At 41.1% G+C, this 13,811-nt stretch overlaps 1 protein-coding gene across 1 annotated transcript in view; it reads right to left on the minus strand.

Annotated features, from left to right (window-relative positions):
* Window positions 1–236: 236 nt before the first annotated feature.
* The window catches only part of POLR1B (RNA polymerase I subunit B), an 81,658-nt gene continuing 68,083 nt past the window's right edge, over window positions 237–13,811 (minus strand). Inside the window, exons 14-15 of the mRNA XM_082250157.1 lie at window positions 2,412–2,665; window positions 237–1,140 (exon numbers count right to left, since the gene is read on the minus strand). Of these exons, the coding sequence (XP_082106283.1) occupies window positions 258–1,140; window positions 2,412–2,665 (1,137 nt within the window). The 3' untranslated portion in view covers window positions 237–257. The remainder of the gene's footprint in view (window positions 1,141–2,411; window positions 2,666–13,811) is intronic.

A 13,811-nucleotide genomic window follows, 5' to 3' on the forward strand; every position in this document is an offset into this window, starting at 1 on the left:
CTACTTTTTTTCCCAGTATTTAATAGAATTGCCCCTCTGCCATGTCCCAATATGCATTTAGCAACAAATAAAACAGTTAATAAACACCGTATTTTTGTTTTTCTGTTCTCACAGAACAGAAATAAATCATTTTCCACAGGCAGATGTCCCTCAAGAGGAAATTTATATCATTAGACAGTTCATAAGTCCAAGTTGTTATTCGCCAGTTTGTCCACAAGGCAAAGGTAGCGACAAGGCACTTCGCATAACATCCGTCATTAACTCACATTTAGTTTAACATTGATGTTCATTGATGCCAACTCGGCCACAAAATATCGAAACACGTAAGGCACAGACACAGTGTCAATTGTATCAGAACGATTGCAGATCGAACAATAGTGCTTCCTGTTCCGCATGGATGACCAGGATGGAGGAGGCTTCTCTAGGAAAGGGGACAGGAGGCTACCACATTCTACACACACATGGGCCTCAGATCGATCAGAACAGTTAAAAAGTCTATCGTGGAGCAGGAAGGATGTACCATGAGCCAACAAGGCATCACGTTCCATCTCTCCAAAGCGTATACCTCCCTGTACGTTCCTGCCACCCACAGGCTGGTTGGTCACCTTGTCCCGAGCTCCTGTTGTCCTTACTTGGAACTTGTCCGAAACCATGTGACGCAGTCGCTGGTAGTAGACCACACCAATGAAAATGTCTGCCTCTAGCTCCTCCCCACTAATGCCACTGTATAGTTTCTCTGTGCCATAGTAGTTGTAGCCAGCTGCCTTCAGCATCTCACCAAAATATTCCAGAGCTGAATTCTCTTCAGAGAAGGTAAAAGGTGTGGCATCATGGCACAAACCATGCAAGGCTGCTGATTTACCAGCCATGCTCTCTATTAACATTCCAATGGTCATTCTTGATGGGAATCCGTGTGGGTTGAACAGAATGTCTGGAACCATTCCACTTTCAGTGAATGGCATATCCTCCGATGGCCAGAGTCTACTGAGGATGCCCTTCTGGCCATGCCGGCTGGCAAATTTATCTCCGATAGTTGGGTTGCGTGGCACCCTCATGGTGATGCAAACAGATTTAAATTTTCCAATGCCCATGTCATTGCTGCAAACTTTGATGTTGTCCACAACACAGTCTTCTTTACTCCTGAAACAAGACAAACCCAATTTAAACCAGCTAGCAAGGCACAGCAACAACCTTACAATACAAAAAACATGACTTGGATCAAAAAGAAGCTGGGGGAGGCAAAAAGGCAGTTGAGCTGTGATTGTTCTGCCCCTCAAAACACAAGTTGATATGGGCAGCAACCATGTTCGCACACAGTGCTTCCATTCTGGTGCGGTGAAAATTCTATAACCTATACAAGTGCATGGAGCCAGTATGCAGCAGTATGTTCTGCAGACTTTCAACAGTTAAAACCGGCATTTACAGGAGGAGACATATCGCCCTGAGCCACGTGTCATTTGACCTCTGTGTATTGCTTTAAAAAGAGGGGGCAGTAAAACAGCCACACAAGGCTTTAGAGCACTATTTTTAAAGCAGTGGTACTGCATTAATACCACCAAGCTGCTGCCCAAAAAAAAAAAAAAAAACACTGAATATTTATACAGCACAGCAGTACGTTTTACAAATCAGCAATACACACTTCACTTCCCACAACACTCCTAAGCAAGTGGAGCACCATTCAGAGTCACGAAGAACAAAAAGCCAGAAAAGCTCAAGTCCCAAGACCTCTTAAACCTGCTTGCCTTCCTTCAGTTCTCACTGCACTATTTAGGTGTATGTCAGGGCATAAAAAATTATACAAAAAACAAAAACACACAACATTCAACATCACCCATATTTTACCCATCTAAAGACCCTGCAAGCACAGACAAATTAGCTGATCCTGGCAGAAATGCAATCCACTTCTCTGATTTTCTGTTTTGGGCTGACACCATAGAGTCTTTACTAAATGGAGATTACATACAGATTACGTACCAATGGTGTCAGCCCGGCTGTATCTGCCTACTACAAATCACCTACCTCTCCTGTTTGCAGAGGGGAGGTATTTTGTAGTGCAAAGCTCACAAAATGTAGGACAATTCTGAATTTCTGGCAGGCTCAACCGGTATTTTTTGCACCCCTAAACAGATATCACAAGATGCTTTTAATGATACTATTTAACAAACCAAACAGAAGCCAATAAAGGACACTCATTGTTAGAGGTTTACATAAATTTTAGGTAGTGAGATCTCTGTGGGATACACCACAGAATCCACACTGCAACCAGCATTTTTTTAATGCCATGTAAAGTGCAGGCCGCCGCATGCAATAAAGCTGTGGTGTGTAGTGGACAGCAGATAATGGTTACTGCTGTCAGTGTAAAATTGGACAATAGGGGATAAAAGAGAATTTAGTTAGTTATCAATACTTACTTGTAATACACAATGAAGTTCTCTCCAGTACTTTGATTGACATAACTATAGAATGGGTCTCCGAATTTCAGGATAGCTCCCACTGGAGGTAGGCCATCCTCATCCAGTCTTCCCATCACCCGCTCATCACCTGGTTTGATGCCAAACACTAAATTATCCTCGCCACTTTTAATTTTTAGTGAAAGATCTACATATTCTGTTTTGTACACGCTGCCATGGGCAAATCCTCGCTCCCAAGAGGACTTGTTTAAAATCTGAAAAAGACAAAAATACTCTTGAATCTCACTCAAAAGTTATTAGAGACACCTAAATCTGAACATATTTAGTAAAAGGTGCAGCTGTCACAGCCAAAATAACCATTGCTCTGGGACCTGTGAGCTTTTTGACTTTGATAGAGTGCAAGAATGAAACTGAATTCTTAATGTTTAAATAAAACAAATGGTGAAATCTGACTGGCTGCCATTGAGAACGATGGTGCTCTTTTTTTCTTTTCTACAGTTTTTGCGGAGCTGACTTTAGGTGTCCACACTTCTTCACTCTCAGGTCTTAATACTACTTATAGCAAACAGTTCATTTCTCTAACATCCTGTAGATAAAGAGGCAACTGATTATTGCAAACTGCCTACACAGCTTGATTATGAACAAATCAAAGCCACTAACAAGTTCACCAGCCAGTAGAGATGGGCTCGGGCGTGTGAGTTCCCACATGCCCGATCCTGCAGAAAGGATTATCCGATCTGTGCAGCTGTGGATCAGGAAATGTCTCACTGCCTGTGATTAGCAGAGTGCAGTGTCGGCTTTCTGGAGGGATCAGGCACATAGGAACTCGAAGACCCCTGAGCCCATCTCTACCAGTCACCCACATTCACTCTCAGTGCATATGGAAATGACTGTGGCTTAGAATATAAAATTACAGAAATAACATTACAAATAGCGGAGAGGTAACAAATGTAAAAGCGGGTGATCTTATTGATAGTTGAGATATGATCTTAAAATATTGAAGTGATATAGTTTTACAGAGTTACTTTTATAGATGATCTTCCTTAGTTCAGCAGTCATAGTAGACACATAGGGGTTTATTTACTACAGCTGGAGATTGCAAAATCAGGCTTACTTCTGCATAGAACCCAATCAGTTTCTAAGCTCAGCTTGTTCAATTAAGCTTTGGTAATAAAACCTGCAAGCTGATTGGTTTCTATGCAGAAGTTAGCCTGATTTCTGCACTCTTTAGCTTTAGTAAATAAACCCCATGGTAACATCTTAGAATCTAAATAGGTAACACGGGAAAGACGGGGGGTCAGAGAACTGAATGCATGGATAAAGACCTGGTGTAACAAGAAGACATTTGGGTTTTAAGAGCACTGGGTTGACTTTTCTTTGGAGTGCAACCAATATTGCTAAAGATGGTTTGCACCTAAATAGAAGGGGTCTGCTGTGCTGGGGGCGAAGTTTATGGGAAGGCTGGAGGAATATTTAAACTAGGATTGAGAGGGGGTAGGGTGAAGTATATAATGGGGCAGACAGGGTCAGTTACTATTGGTGGGTGGAATTTGAATGGGGAAGGATGGGGGGGGGGGGGGCTATGGCAGGTGATATGAAGGCTCCCATGTTACAAACAACCATTGAAAATGGTACTATTTGTACTAAAATAAAAAAATATGCAAAATAAGTGTGCAAAATGTGACAATGAATCAAAGTGTTTATTCACCAATGCCAGAAGTCTGCCAAGCAAAATAGGCGGGTTGGAAGCATTGGTGCATGAAGAGAACTAGAATTTATTTGGTATTGCTGAATCTTGGATTAATTCTTCATATGACTGGGCTATTAATATGCCTGGTTATGCTCCCTTTCAGAATGAAAGTGTAAAATGGATGGGTGGTGGTGTCTGTCTCTATGCGAGTAGTGATCTCATAGTGTGAAAGAGGACCTAGTTGATGGAGAGTGTGATGAGGCTGAAGCATTATGGGTGGGACTGTACATGGGTTTGTGTACTACAAAAGTAATCACTGGAGTTTGTTATAGACCTCCCAGTGTTATTGAGGAGGTGGATGCTCGGCTCCATGCACAGATATAAAGGGCTCCAAGGCGCTGGCGCAGTGATAATAATGGGGGATTTTAACTACTATAAACCTATTACAAGACAATTTTATGGTACAGTTCATTGAGGCCCAACTAGGAATGATGCTCTGTTTGACCTGGTAATCTGAAACCATGCTGAGCTTATTACCAATAATCATATAAAAACATCTGGGTAGCAGGCAGAGGCGTAACTAGAACCTTCAGGGCCCCAGTGCAAGAAACCATGAAGGGCCCCCCGGACCCCTGGCCGGGGTCCTTCCCTTTAAGCCTGGGGCTCTTCCCACTGATCCTTTACTCTCATTGCGGGGCCCCTTATTACGGTCCCGCAGCAGGACCCTTTCACAAGTTCTGCAGTGGGCCCCCTTCCTGCCACCTTGGGGCCTCCCCACTGTGGTGGAATGCCAGGGCCTGGTTGCAAGTGAGACCTTTGCGATCCTGGAAGTTCCCCGAATGGAGTTAGTCATTTTTATTTTTTTGGTATTTTAATTGTATTATTTTTTATCATTTCATTTTATTTTTTTACAACTGACTAGGACTCTGTCCATTCAGAAAAGGAAGGAACTGGTAAATTACATATTTACCGACCCCTTCCTGGTTCTCTATTGCGACATCCCCTGCAGCAGCCAGCAGGAGAGGGGGGGCAGCACAGTAGGGGGGGGGGGGGCTAGGGGAGCACACAGGGGCCCAGAGACAGCAGAACACAAGTGAACTGGAAAGGAGGAGTGGCGGAGGCAGCATACAGTGGAACCAATCTCCTCCATTTTCCTCCTGTAGCTGCAGGAGGAAAAAGGAGGACAGTAATTTCTCTACATGCTTTCCCCGCCGGCCCTCCTATCCAAGTGTGCAGGGAAGCCGCACAGGCCCCCTGGAGCATGGGGCCCGGTTGCAATTGCAACCCCTGTAGTTATGCCCCTGGTAGCAGGGACTATAAAATGATTTCATTTAATGCTGTAAGCAACAAGCTCATACTGGAAATATAAAAACACGTAACTTTAAGAGAGCAACAATTTCCAAGGATGAGGGCTGCTCTCCGAATCTTAGGCTCGGTTCACACATATGCGATGTGGGAACCCTGCGAATCTACTGCGGGTTCCCGGATCGCATTCAAATTGCATGCAGTTCACACTGCCATATGCAAATCACTGGGGGTGTCAATACAAAGTCAACAAGACCCCCAGATCAGTTTGCATATCGCAGTGCGAACTGACAGTTCGGACATGAATCAGATCGCATTGGTGTGAACCACCATGAGATCAGATTCTGCTGCGGACTCAAAAAAGGGTCCTGTGCGTGTTCAGTCCAAATCAGATGCAAATTCTGCCATACAATCTGTATGGCTGATTTTGCATCGCACAGACATCGCATGTGATTTTCAGAGCAGTGCGCTCCGAATCACATGCAATGTCTGTCATCACTATAGTGTGAACCGGGGCTTAGACTGGGAGGGAATATTGGCATCAATGAACACAGAACAAAAATGAGGATTCTTCAAAAAGACTGTGTGAACTTACTGCAAATTATATTCCAAAGGGCAAAAAGTTTAAAAAAGCTAAAAAATAAAACCTATGCGGCTCATGGCCAAAGCTGAAAAAGCTATAAATAAGAAAGGGGCTTTTAAAAGAAATATAAAAATGAAGGAACGCCATCATCGTTTAAATGTTATAAAGCATATAACAGATTATGTAAAAAGGAAATCAAGGATGCAAAAATTCAAAACGAAAGACAGATTGCAAAAGATAGGACAAACCCAAAAAATTCTTCAAATATATTAATGGTAAAAAGGTCAGGTCTGAGCATGCAGGCCCCGTGCAAAATAATCAGGAGTGGGTGACTGGGAACAAAGTTAAGGCAACATTAATTAAATAGCTTCTTCTACTCTGTGCATACAAAGGGGCATAGGGGGAGCTCATGTCCATAATGGAGATGGTATTGCCACAGCCCCAAATGATCCACAATGGCTCAAAATTTATATGGTCCAGAAATATTTAGACAGAATAAATGTGGATAAAGCACCTGGACAAGATGGCAAACACCTACAGATCCCTAAAGATTTGAGCGCTGTCATTTAAAAGCTAATTTTTAGGGACCCATTTAGGACTGGAATAGTACCACTGGATTGGCGTTAAGGCCAACGTGGTACCTATATTTAAAAAGGGACCAAGTAACTATAGACCCGTTAGTTTAACTTCTATAGTTGGAAAGATACTGGAGAGTTTAATAAAAGACCACATAGATAAGTTATTGCTGGGAAAAAAAAAAAAAAGTATTTTAAGCAACATCCATCAAGGATGATTAAAAGACCAAAGTTGTCAGACAAACCTGATTTCTTTTAAGAGGATGCAAGTAAAACCTTGGACAGAGGGGTGGCTGTGGACGTGGTATACTTGGATTTTGCAAAAGCATTTGTCACGGTTCCCTACTCACAGCTAATGTGTAAGGTTAAAGTGTTACCAAACCCAGGATCCTGCATTCTCTATATCTGGTCTCACACAGTACATGGAAATGCAATTATTTAAGTAAATATAAACTGCTAAATACCTTTTCTCATCAGTAGTAAATAGCAGTCTTGTGACTTCTACCAGTACCTGGTTAAAGCTTGTAGGAGGTGTTTTCATACTGCAATGGCTGTTCTATCAGGATACAGGACCCCTGGCCCTCTGGGCAGTGCCGATTGGCCCTGTGCTGATCACATGCACCCTCCCAAGAAAAAAAAAAAAAAACTCTCTAGCAAGATACACCAAGCTGAGCATGTGCAGCCTGACTCCAGTAATGCAGTCTTATTCTTACATGTTAGAAGGACAAGAAGCGGAGGATCTGTGCATACAGGATCAAACAGCCTTTTTACTGTTATGGATTTAGTAAGGTCTACAGGTCTGGAAAAATCAGTTTGTAAATGGATAGAAAACTGGCTAAAAGACCGTATTCAGAAAGTACTGGTTAATGGATTCATACCCTGAATGGTCTAAGGTCATCAGTGGTGTACCCCAAGGTTCAGTGTTGGGAGCCTTACTTTTTAATATCTTTATAAATGATATAGAGTCTGTGATTAAAAGTAACATTTCAGAGTTAGCAGATGACACCAAGCTATGCGGTGGAATAACGTCCTTACAGGATGTCTCCAACTTAAAAGCCAACCTCAATGCACTGTTTTTTAACCCAACTATGTGGCAAATTAGGTTTAATGTTGATAAATGTAAAGTTATGCATTTGGGGGCTAAGAATATGCATGCATGCATCATACATACTTGGGGGAAGTACAACTGGGGAATTCTTTAGGGAAGGAGCTGGGTGTTTTGTTAGACCATACGCTTAATAATAGCATGCGATGCCAAGCTGCGGTTTCCAAAGCAAGCAAAGTCCTTTCTTGTATATGGAGAGGTATAGACTTCAGAAAGGGATATGATTTTTGACCCTGTAAAAATCATTTGTAAGACCTCATCTGGAATATGTGGTTCAGGCAGTACACAAAAAGGATATTGAGGAAATAGAGAAAGTGCAGAGAAGAGCAGCCAAACTGATAGGAGGCATGGAGGAGCTCACTATGAGGAAAGATTAGATGAACTGTATTTATTCTCTTGAAAAGAGGAGATATGGGGGGGGGGGGGGTATATGATCAACATGTATAAATACATAAGTGGTCCATATAGTGAACTTGGTGTTGAGTTATTCACTTTAAAAAGGTCATCACAGAGGACAAGGGGGTACATTATGTCTCGAGGGATCTTCAAATACATAGAGCTGCACGATTAATCATAAATAAATTAATAATAATATTCACTCTCTCGATTTAACCCCCCTTACAATCTTAATCCAGCATTTCCACGATTCATGTAACAAGTGTACAGCAGTTCTCTGCTCACAGCTATCAAAAGAAAAAAAAAAAAGCAGCTGGCAAGTTTCACAAGATTGCTCAGTGCTGAGAGATAAAAAGAAACACTTGTTCTTTTAGAGATCAAAGGGATGAACTTCGTCTGCAAATGAGGCCAGTTTAACCACTTAAAGACTAATGCCTCGTACACACGCAACGATTATCGGCCGATCGATCGGCCGACTTTTGTCCAGTGTTGTTGTGTTGGTTGAAATGTGCTCTAGACTGCACATGAATTTTCTCGGCCAACAAAAATCTACTTCAGAAGTGATGTCATGTGATGGTTTACTTTCCGTGTGTTTTTTTCCTCTCTGAGCATGCCCAGTCTTGCTCATCAGATTTTTGTCTGCCGAAATCTGTACTGACTGACGGAAAATCGGCCGTTGTGGTGACGGCCAACAAAAATTTTATAGTCCGCACACCGACTGGAGTCCGTTATCGGAAGCATCATACTAACAAGCCGCAAAACAGCCGATCGGACGTTGGCCGAAAATTCACGGCCAACTATCGACGCGTGTGTACGGGGCATAAGCTTTTTTCTGACACTCGTTGCTTGCAAGTTAAAAATCAGTACGTTTTGCTAGAAAGCAAATTACTTAGAACTCACACACTATATCCAGTATCTCACAAAAGTGAGTACAACCCTCACATTTTTGTAAGTATTTTATATCTTTTCATGTGACAACATTGAAGAAATGACACTTTGCTACAATATAAAGTAGTAAATGTGTACAGCTTGTATAACATTGTAAATTTGCTGTCCCCTCAAAAGAACTCAACACACAGCCATTAATGTCTAAACCTCTGGCAACAAAAGTGAGTACACCCCTTAGTGAGCAGTCCCTCCGACATAAGCAGACATGGTATGGTGGTTTTTCCCCATCCGGGGGATCCGATCTGTGGCTGCACGAGGAGCACTTTGAGGACGCGCTGCATGTTTGCTTATGTCAGAGGGACTGCTCCGGATTGAGCCCTTCAGTGTATGTGCTGCTATGCTCTGTACTGGTTACTATTTGATTTGTCCTTTATTATGACAATCAACTATTCTGAAATCGGTTGCAGCAGCGTGTTCTCAAGGGCTGCTTCAGCAGGTCGTCCCTCGTGATTACTAACACTATATGTTACCTTTTGGCTACGTCCCTGGCGCCTTACTATTGGCTCCAGTGATTTTCCTTCTATATATAGGGAACATGTATCCTACCAGCTCCGGATGAGGCTTGAACATCAGGCGAAACATATAGAGCATCTGGCTACATGAACCTGTTCATCTGTGCAAGTTGCATTGTATTGTTGAGGACGCTTTGCGTTGCTTTGTATCTTGGACCCTCCTCGATCGCGGCGCACAGCGTCCTCGCCTATCAAACTGTAATTTGGATTGTTACCTCTGCCAATCTTTGTTACTTTGCATGTTCTATTGGCAGGGTGTATTTCACCATGCCACCTGTATTGTAATCTATTGTCTCCACCCCTTTTGGGATGGTTGACAAAAAAAACCTTCCCTTTTTTTCTTTTTGGTTTTAGGATTATCATTAATAAAGATTTCTGCTCTTTTATGTACGGTGCCTTGAAAGTCCAATTTTTTCTCCTTGGTTCCTCTTATCTTAAGACTTATAGGACGTGGCACATGATCTTGTACCCTATTACACCCCTGTTTTTCGCTGCATCAGGGATGGCGTATTAGTCCTGTTTAATTAATAGCCGTGTGTTGAGTTATTTTGAGGGGACATTAAATTTACACTGTTATACAAGCTGTACACTCACTACTTTACATTGTAACAAAGTGTAATTTCTTCAGTGTTGTCACATTAAAAGATAATAAAATATTTAAAAAAAAAAAAAAAAAAAAAAAATATGAGGGGTGGACTCACTTTTGTAATATACTGTGTATACATGTATATACAGTTGTGCTTATAAGTTTACATATCCTGGCAGAATTCATGATTTCTTGGCCATTTTTCTGAGAATATGAATGAGAACACAAACTTTTCTTTCCCTTATGGTTACTGTTTGGCTGAATTATTATCAATCAACTGTATTTACTCTTTTTAAATCATGACAACAGAAACTACCCAAATGACCTTGATCAAAAGTTTACATACCCTGGTCATAACATGCACACAAGTTGACACAAAGGGGTTTGAATAGCTATTAAAAGGTAACCATCCTCAGCTGAGATCTCTTTGCTTGCAATTAGTATGTGTGTATAAAAGGTCAATGAGTTTCAGGACTCCTGACAGACCCTTGCATCCTTCATCCGGTGCTGTACTGAAGTTACTGGATTCTGAATCATGGGGAAAGCAAAAGGAATTGTCAAAAGGATCTGAGGGAAAAGGTAGTTGAACTGTATAAAACAGGAAAGGGATATAAAAAGATATCCAAAGGAATTAAGAATGCCAATCAGCAGTGTTCAAACTCTAACCAGGAAGTGGAAAATGAGGAGTTCTATTAAAACCAAACCACAGTCAGGTAGACCAACTGAAATGTTAGCTACAACTCCCAGGAAAATTGTTCAGTATGCAAGGAAAAACCCACAAATAACTTCAGGTGAATTATAGGACTCTGAAAACATGTGGTGTGGCTGTTTCAAGATGCACAATAAGGAGGCACTTGAAGAAAGATGGGCTGCATGGTCGAGTCGCCAGAAGAAAGCCATTACTATGCAAATGCCACAAAGTATCCCGCTTACAATTAGCCAAACATCACAGAGACCAGCATCAAACCTTCTGTTACAAAGTGATTAGGAGTGATGAGACCAAAATTGAGCTTTTTGGCCACAACCATAAACGCTACATTTGGAGAGAAGTCAACAAGGCCTATTATGAAAGGTACACCATTCCTACTGTGAAACACGGAGGTGGATCGCTGATGTTTTGGGGATGTGTGAGCTACAAAAAAGGCACAGGAAATTTGGTCAGAATTGATGGCAAGATGAATGCAGTATGTTAATAATAATAATAATAATAAAAAATACTAGAGGAAAATTTGCATTCATCAGCCCGGAAGCTGCGCATGGAACGTACTTGGACATTCCAACATAACAATGATCCTCAACACAAGGCCAAGTCGACCTGTCATTGGCTACAGCAGAAAGAAAATAGTGCAAGTTCTGGAGTGGCCATCTCCGTCTCCTGACCTCGATATCATTGAGCCACTCTGGGGAGATCTCAAACGTGCAGTTCATGCCAGAATTTACAGGAACTGGAGGCTTTTTGCCAGGAAGAATGGGCAGTTTTACCATGAGAAGATAAAGCGCTTCATCCACAAATACCACAAAAGACTTCAAGCTGTCATTGATGTTAAAGGGGGCAAAACATGATATTAAGAACGGGGGGTGTGTAAACTTTTAATTAGGGTAATTTGGGTAGTTTGTTGTAATTATGATTTAAAAAGATTAAACACAGTTGATTGATAATAAATGGCTTCAGCCAAACACTAACCATGGAGTGAAAGAAAAGTTTGTGTGTCATCATTCATATTCTCTGAAAAATGGCCAAGAAATCAAATTCTACCAAGGTATTTAAACTGATGAGCACAACTGTAATATATATATATATATATATATATATATATAATTTTTTTTGTAGAAACACTAGAGAATACAACGACATATTTTGTGTCACACTGTATTTACGCAGCGGTCTTTCAAAACGCAATTTTTTGGGGAAAAAATACATGTCAATCAATAAAAAAAACAAAAAAAAACCCAGTAAAGTTAGCCCAACCTTTTTGTATATTGTGAAAGATGTTACGCCTTGAATCGTGATCTTTATTCTAAGCCAAAATAGTGATTCTCATTTTATCCAGAATCATGCAGCTCTACGAATACGGAAAGGTTTCTTCACCGCAATTGCTGTGAAAATGTGAAAGAGACTCCAAGAGCTGGTTCTGGCTAGCTCAGTAGCTTGCATTAAAAAAAAGGACTGGATTCTTTCCAAAATGTAAAATATAACTGGATACTAATATATATAGCTAAACTTGATAAAGGAAATATCCAAATGCCTCTCGGGAATAACTGTGGTTAAAGGATTGTGTACATGGGATCATATGATTTTTTACTTTTATTGGTTGAACTAGATCGACTTGTGTCTTTTCAACCTGACTATGTACAGTAACTACAGTGCCTTGAAAAAGTATTCATACCTCTTGACATTTTTCACATTTTGTCATGTTACAACCAAAAATTTTATGTATTTTATTTGGATTTTATGTGATAGACCAGCACAAAGTAGCACATAATTGTGAAGTGGAGGAAAAATGATAAATGGTTTTTAAAATGTTTTTCAAATAAATATCTGAAAAGTGTGGCATGCATTTGTATTCAGCTCCCCTTAGTCAATACTTTGTGGAACCACCTTTCACTGCAATTACAGCTGCAAGTCTTTTCAGGTATGTCTCTGCCAGCTTTGCACATCTAAAGAGTGACATTTTTGTCCATTCTTCTTTGCAAAATAGCTCAAGCTCTGTCAGACTGGATGGAGAGCGTCTGTGAATAGCAATTTTTCAAGTCTTGCCACAGATTCTCAATTGGATTTAGGTCTGGACTGGGCCATTCTAACACTGCAATATGCTTTGATCTAAACCATTCAATTGTAGTTCTGGCTGTATGTTTAGGGTCATTGTCCTGCTGGAAGGTGAACCTCCGCCCCAGTCTCAAGTCTTTTGCAGACTAACAGGTTTTCTTCTAAGATTCCTCTGTATTTGTCTCCATCCATCTTTCCATCAACTGTGACCAGGTGACGCTATCGGGTGACTCTGCTCCCTGGCCATTTAAGAAATGTCAGACGGAGGAGCAGGCTGTCCACAGGGAGCGTTCGAGGCTTTGAGTTTTTTTTTTGGTTTGGCGGTGCAAGATGGATCTACATCGGGGAACATTTTTATTATAAAGGAATTGTCAAGAACTTGCGTACTGTCTATTTACTTTTTACACTTTAGGGGTCTATTGAACGTACACTTAGCTACACCTGGGGAGAAGATGACAGCAGCTGGTGAGGGATTTAAGAGTTTCGTTCTGCTTTAAGATCTTTCAAATACCACCTTTAGATATTGTGAACACACAGCACCTACATTCCCCGGCATGTGGAACTTCTGGGAGAATCTAAAACTGAATCCCTTAAAACTGCCATACATTTTAACGTTTCCAAACCAGAATTTAGGTTTGCTTAAGTTAACCAAGTTTGCTTACCTTAACAAAGCCTGCTAAAAGCTTTGCAAACACTTTGTAAAACACTGCTCTCACACATACTGAAGCCTTATTATTCGCAGCCAAACCACAGAAAAAAAACAAAAAAAAAAAAACAGGATTGTTCCTCTGTGTTGCTACTTAGAATGGTTTTCAGCATGGGGTAAATAATGGATTTTAAAAGAAAGGAAAAAAGCCTAAGGCCTCATGCACATTGGGCACTTTACCAGCTCTTCTGAATGCCTCCTTCCTGGCAGGAGAAAAGCAGCGTTAA

This window comes from Pelophylax lessonae (genome assembly GCF_965119305.1).
Source record: "Pelophylax lessonae genome assembly, chromosome: 3".
Lineage (NCBI taxonomy): Eukaryota > Metazoa > Chordata > Amphibia > Anura > Ranidae > Pelophylax > Pelophylax lessonae.